Here is a 7,512-nt window from a genome sequence, read left to right as displayed (position 1 = left end):
AAGGTTAAATACAATTTTAAAAAATATAAGTCAACCCCACTGACGTCTATAATACAATTCAAGGTAAAACCCTTCTTAAACCAGGCATGAGTTTAAAATGAGAAATGTGTCTGACTTAACCTTGTTGCCTGAAGTGTTTTCATGACCGCTAACAGTTTAGAAATAATCCACTTGGTTATTATTATGCAATGATTTCCCACGGTCACCGAGAACCACCAGAGCCATCCAGTTAAGTCTATGGCTTTGTGATTATTGGACGGACAGCGCCATCTAGTGGAGATACCGACAACACGTTTTCCATCTCCATCATCAAGTAACTCCCACTTCTTTCACCATAGGGCTTTTCACACTACTGAGCCGAACCGAGACAAGCCAAGCCAAGTTGTACAGAGCTGGCCTAGTTACACATCCACCTTAGTTGCTCACACTGTACTGGAAAGGACAATGTGAAAAGAAAATATCTGAGCCAGCAGTTTGGTCCGGGTCGGCATGGTAGTGTTAAAAAAGGGCACATGTTTCTCCGGTGTACTCTTCCTATGTCCTGTGCCTCTTTCAATTAACATTTTATAGAATATCAGACTCATGGACAACTCCATAAAAGCTGACAAAAAGTTTGTCACATTGTTTTATTATAATAATGCAATCCATGTCATATCAGCAGCCAGTAGCCATACATCTCTGAACAATTTGCTGTGAACTAAGGCAGAAAAATAAAACATGTATGTACAGTTGATTTCTTAACATGGGAGAGCACAGGACACAAAATGTTAAACACCGACCAAAACAACCTATGGAAACATACAAGTGGTTTCTTATCTACCCATTTCTCCAATAAACATCTTACTCGCACAATGAACAGAGCTAGCCTGGTCCCAGATCTGTCTGTGCTGTATTGCCAACTCCTATGGTCACTGGCGTAACAATGACTATAGGAATTGGCAAGACTACAAACACATCTGAGACCAGGCTAGAACAGAGCAGGGTCATTGTTGGAATAATCCCCGGTAAAGCTTGACATTAGTCGTATACAGTATATGCAGAAATAAGTATGAGTATAAGGCACTTGTTAAGAACTTATTAAAAGCTGAGTAGCAGAGAACCATTAGTTTATCAAAACCAATAAGATGTGTTCGGTACAATGAGGGCAACTGTTGCATACATACATCACATTAAAATGTGTCCATTTGATCAACTCGTTTTATCAGGTTTTAGTCAGTGCTATAGTGTTACATTAGCCTGGTTCCAGATTAGTTTGTGCTGCTTTGGCAACTCCTCTGGTCATTGTCACGCCAAGGAATTGGCAAGACATGAAAAACAGATATTGGTCATTATCCACAAAGCTTCTCAGAGTATGGGTGCTGGTCTAGGATCAGGTCCCCTCTGTCCATATAATCATATTCATTTTGCTATAAAAGATCAAAACCGATCTTAGATCAGCACTTGTACTCTAAGACACTTTATGAATACAGGCCCTGGGACAAGTCTAGTTTTGCATATCTGTCAATTCAGCCAAACCCTCTTAGGATCTAACAAAAGTGGTTTTAGTGTTACTTAGGGCTCAATTGAATCCGTAGCGCTGAAGATCTGTGCTGTAGCATGATTGAAATGTAAAGGTCATTTCCCATTGAGCCGACATATGCTGCGTTTACCATGAAGGCAATCCCCGCGAATGCAGGAACATTGCTTATAAATTGCTATCGCCCCGTAGCACAGGTCTTCAGCCCTATCGATGAAATCGAGCCCTTAGATTTGAATAAGTATTCAGATATGGCTACTTGGAAAAACAAACACATGCAATAAGACCTCTAATCTTTGGACCCATTTCTTTACAGATGAATAAGATTAAACATTTTGGCAAAGTAATACATATTTTCAACACAAGATAAAGGAGAAAACTAACACTGTCGGTTCATTTGATACTGTTACATTAACAATACTGCATAACTGTACATACACAGTTCTCCTTCTTCCTCAGCAATTGGAAATACATGTGGTGACCGAACTTCATACTATCTACAGTATTCTAATATTTCAATAAGTGATTATATCAGTTGACATTTCACATATCGTAACAATAAGTGACATATCAGCACTTTTGAACAGTTTATAGGCTACCATCTACCCTTTCTTCAGTAACAAAGCCTTGAACCAATGGTTGTATAACTGTGCATAGTGTATAATGACAATCGGAACAGAGCAGAAACAGTCTGCCTGTTGGTTGATGTGAGCCGAGGGTCAAAGTTTGTTATGATACAGATGCAGTATAAATGCTTCAGAAACAGACATCCTTTAAAAGTTACTGTTAGTGGCCCCCAATAGGGCCACTGTATAGACATCTCATCCACGACTCAACGCAGTCCATACATCAATCAATACACTGGATAAAATACAATTATTTACCACAGAATCACTAAACTCTTCAAATTTACAGTATCAGTCAAAAGTTTGTACACACCTACTCATTCAAGGGTTTTTCCTTATTTTTACTATTTTCTACATTGTAGAATAATAGTGAAGACATCAATATTATGAAATAACACATACAGAATCATGTAGTAACCAAAAAAGTGTCAAACAAATCAAAATACATTTTATATTTGAGATTCTTCAAAGTAGCCACCCTTTGCCTTGATGACAGCTTTGCACACTCTTGGCTTTCTCTCAACCAGCTGCATGAGGTAGTCACCTGGAATGCATTTCACATAACAGGTGTGCCTTGTTAAAAGCTAATTTGTGGAATTTCTTTCCTTCTGAATGCGTTTGAGCCAATCAGTTGTATTGTGACAAAGTAGGGGTGGTATACAGAAGATAGCCCTATTTGGTAAAAGACCAAGTCCATATTATGGCAAGAACAGCTCAAATAAGTAAAGAGAAATTACAGTCCATTGTTACTTTAAGACATGAAGGTCAGTCAATCTGGAAAATTTCAAGAACTTTGAAAGTTTCTTCGTGTAGTCGCAAAAACCACCAAGCGCCATGATGAAACTGTCTCTCATGAGGACTGCCACAGGAAAGGAAGACCCAGAGTTACCTCTGCTGCAGAGGACAAGTTCATTAGAGTTACCAGCCTCAGAAATTGCAGCCGAAATAAATGCTTCACCGAGTTCAAGTAACAGACACATCTCAACATCAACTGTTCATAGGAGACTGCGTGAATCAGGCCTTCATGGCAGAAACCACTACTAAAGGACACCAATAAGAAGAATAGACTTGCTTGGACCAAGAAACACGAGCAATGGACATTAGACCGGTGGAAATCTGTCCTTTGGTCTAATTTGAGGTTTTTGGTTCCAACCGCCGTGTCTTTGTGAGATGCAGAGTAGGTGAACTGATGATCTCTGCATGTGTAGTTCCCACCGTGAAGCATGGAGGACTAGGTGTGATGGTGTGGGGGTGCTTTGCTGGTGACACTGTCAGTGATTTATTTAGAATTCAAGGCACACTTAACCAGCATGGCTACCACAGCATTCGGCAGCGATATGTCATCCCATCTGGTGTGCACTTAGCGAGACTATCATTTGTTTTTCAACAGGACAATGACCCAACACACCTCCAGGCTGTGTAAGGGCTATATTACCAAGAAGGATAGTGATGGAGTGCTGCATCAGATGATCTGGCCACCACAATCTCCTAACCTAAACCAAATTGAGATGGTTTGGGATGAGTTGGACCGCAGAGTGAAGGAAAAGCAGCCAACAAGTGTTCAGCATATGTGGGAACTCCTTCAAGACTGTTGGAAAAGCATTCCAGGTGAAGCTGGTTGTGAGAATGCCAAGAGTGTGCAAAGCTGTCATCAAGGCAAAGGGTGGCAACTTTGAAGAATCTCAAATATAAAATGTATTTTGATTTGTTTAACACTTTTTGGGTTACTACATGATTCCATATGTTATTTCATAGCTTCACTATTATTTTACAATGTAGAAAATAGTAAAAATAAAGAAAAACCCTTGAATGAGTAGGTGTGTCCAAACTTTGGACTGGTATGGTTTAGTTCACAGATTTCAACAGCAAGTTTTTCAGTTTGGAGCGATATTTTCCAAAATGCAAACATTCATAAAAAATAGTATCGAACCTCTTTACTGTATGTTGTTATAATGGATAAAATATTAACGTTTCAAAACTTCTTGATTCATTAAAATGAAAATAAAGTAATTGCATACACTTTCAAGGGATGAAAACTACGATGATGCTGATGATGATAATGACGCATCACTTTTAGTTCCAAGGTTTAAATAGATAGAAAACCATTCGGGCTATGACACACGGTGCTCATGTCTGTTGCTATATTGTCTATAATCAACTACCTCTGTCTGTCCATTCAAGCGCCCTGCAGTCAGATATGTTACCAATAGTTTTTCCTTCATCATTGGAGCTATCATCGTCACATGTTGGCCCATGTCGGAGACTTGGAGTGCTTGTACACAATGGCCTATAACAATATGATCTCTTTAAGTGTTCCTGTTCTCCATGATATGTAGGTAACAGAACAGAGTATGGACCGGAGAGTGCTACTGAGGTAACCTGTACTTGGATGTCCCATCACAGGGATCCTTTAGCACTGGTCCTAGATCTGTATTTAGCCAACTTATTTGACTAGGAGTGACTGGGTGTTGAGGAGTTGGCTAAAGCACACACAGATCTGGGATCAGGTCTTAGTGGAACCAGGCTACCTTTAGGATGGTATTCAGGTGTCCAGCTAACACGGGAACAAAGTCACCGCAAGTGTGCCCTCTTTTCTCTTACACGTAGATCCCTTCTGGGTTTAGGCCAGATGTGAGTGGACTGTGCAGGACCCGAAGGTGACCAGGCATCGGGTGAAAGGAGACGGGACGCTTCAGGGAACCAGACATAGGAACCAAGTCTGAGAGAAAGGGAGAGAGAGAGAGAGAGAGAGTGAGCATAGCCTTGCTATTGAGAGAGGCTGCCAGGCAGACCTGGCTCTCATGAGAAGACAGCCTATGCGCCCACTGCCCACAAAATGAGGTGGAAACTGAGCTGCACTTCCTAACCTCCTGCCAAATGTACGACGATATAAGATACACATATTTCCCTCAGATTACAGGGACTCCAAAAAGATTTGAAAACAAATATTGATAAGCTTCTGATTCTGTTAGGTGGAATACATTAACGATTTTGTAATTTAGCAGATGCTCTTATCCAGAGCGACCTACAGGAGCAAATAGGGTTAAGTGCCTTCCTAAAGGGCACATAGATAGATGTTTCACCTAGTCGGTTTATGGCTTTGAACAAGCAACCTTTCAGTTATTGGCCCAACGCTCATAACCTGTAGGCTAACTGCTGCACCATAAATATACATAAATACAGCAGTTTGCAATCATCGCAGCAAAAATTGTGACCTGTTGCAATAAGAAAAGGACAACCAATGGAGCAGAAACACAAGTAAATGAAACCTATATTTATCTTATTCTTTTCCCCCCTGCCATTTGTACTTCTACTATTCGCACATTGTAACAACACTTTACATACAGTAGTTAATATTAATATAAAATGTCAAACGTCTTTCTCTTTTGAAACTTGTGTGTGTTTAATGTCAACTATTAATTTGTTATTGTTTATTTCACTTACTTTGGCAATGTAAACATATGTTTTCCATGCCAATAAAGCCCATTTGAATTGAATTGAGAGAGAGAGAGTAAGAAAGAGATAGAGAAGGGAAAGAGAGAAGGGGGAGGGAGAGAGGGAGGGAGACCATGCAGTGTGTGCATTTGTTCCACCCCCTCAAGTGACACTTATGGTTTCCATGCCAATGGCTGCCTAGATACGGCTGCCGGCATGCCCAGCATCACACACTCCGCCAGCTCAGTTCTCCCTCTCTCACTCCATCATATTTTTTTTTACATTTAAAATGTAAGTGTTTTAGTAGACGCTCTTATCCAGAGCGACTTACAGTAGTGAGTGCATACATTTATCATATTTGTTCGTACTTGTCCCCCGTGGGATCATATCCCTCCATCACTCTCTCCCTCCATCATCATATCCCTTCATCACTCTCTCCCTTCATCCTCCCTCCATCCCATGCTCAGCAGTTTCTGTGGTGATGGACTCAGTGGACTGTAGTCTTGCCTACCAAGAGGCTGGCCTGGCAGAGAGAACAGTTAGACAGAGAGCTAAGAACACTGTGAACACTGAGGCTTGTCAAAAGGCTACGGGAGCATACACAAACAAACTATTCTAGTCACCAGGTGCTCTTGGAGAACCTTTGAATTCCTTAGAAGTTCAGTCTCTTTATATCAATCTTGAATTTTAAACGGATTTCGGAGGTATAGGATAGTGCCCAAGTGTTCCATGTTAGAGACTGTAAAAATATTAGTTTTATGCACTAAACCAGACCTTGTTAAAATATCCTCTATATCAACTTACGCAACAGTACACCTTTAAATCCCACCTCACCCACCAAGTTTTTCCAGATCACTTTTCCAAATGTTTTTTTTTTATAACTGTGCAATGACCATGTGCTTACCATTACCTCATGTAAATGGTTTGCTCTTGAGATAGAGGGATAGACAGAGAGATACAGAGAAAGAGAGAGAGACAGAAAGAGACAGAAAGAGAGAGGGAAAGAGAGAGAGGATGAGTTACTACAATCGCTTAAGAAAAGGACACCCTCAAATCCACTTTTCAGATTTGAATGCGTGTTCCTCTATGCGTTACTAGATCTGACCACACAGTGTCAGCGTTGAGCCGTGCAGGACGCCAGCCATAACAGTTAACTTAATGGCCAAACAGAGGGCTCTTGCTGATTGAACACACATGTGCTGCTAGGTTATTAGAAGGACATGAACATTAAACTCATTACTTGACATAATGGAAAACCATTAGCATGAAGTCTAATATAAATACAAGCGCAAACCATTTACATGAGGTAATGGTAAGCACATGGTCATTGCAGTTATAAAAAAAACATTTGGAAAAGTGATCTGGAAAAACTTGGTGGGTGAGGTGGGATTTAAAGGTGTACTGTTGCGTAAGTTGATATAGAGGATATTTCAACAAGGTCTGGTTTAGTGCATAAAACTAATATTTTTACAGTCTCTAACATGGAACACTTGGGCACTATCCTATACCTCCGAAATCCGTTTAAAATTCAAGATTGATATAAAGAGACTGAACTTCTAAGGAATTCAAAGGTTCTCCAAGAGCACCTGGTGACTAGAATAGTTTGTTTGTGTATGCTCCCGTAGCCTTTTGACAAGCCTCAGTGTTCACAGTGTTCTTAGCTCTCTGTCTAACTGTTCTCTCTGCCAGGCCAGCCTCTTGGTAGGCAAGACTACAGTCCACTGAGTCCATCACCACAGAAACTGCTGAGCATGGGATGGAGGGAGGATGAAGGGAGAGAGTGATGGAGGGATATGATGATGGAGGGAGAGAGGGAGAGCTGAGCTGGCGGAGTGTGTGATGCTAGGCAAGCCGGCAGCCGTATCTAGGCAGCCGTTGGCATGGAAACCATAAGTGCCACTTGAGGGGGCGTAACAAATGCACACACTGCATGGT

General features: G+C 40.9%; 1 protein-coding gene across 3 annotated transcripts in view; it reads right to left on the bottom strand.

The window, feature by feature from the left end:
* Nucleotides 1-595: 595 nt before the first annotated feature.
* LOC139540156 (ras association domain-containing protein 8-like) overlaps nucleotides 596-7,512 on the bottom strand; it is a 34,510-nt gene continuing 27,593 nt past the window's right edge. For all 3 annotated transcript variants that reach the window (XM_071343747.1, XM_071343745.1, XM_071343746.1), the window contains one exon: nucleotides 596-4,861. In XM_071343747.1, coding sequence (XP_071199848.1) covers nucleotides 4,740-4,861 — 122 coding nt within the window. In that variant the 3' untranslated portion in view covers nucleotides 596-4,739. The remainder of the gene's footprint in view (nucleotides 4,862-7,512) is intronic.

The sequence above is a fragment of the Salvelinus alpinus genome, chromosome 15 (genome assembly GCF_045679555.1).
Source record: "Salvelinus alpinus chromosome 15, SLU_Salpinus.1, whole genome shotgun sequence".
Lineage (NCBI taxonomy): Eukaryota > Metazoa > Chordata > Actinopteri > Salmoniformes > Salmonidae > Salvelinus > Salvelinus alpinus.
The sequence above is the reverse complement of the archived record's forward strand: the minus strand, read 5'-3'. Positions and strand labels throughout refer to the sequence as shown.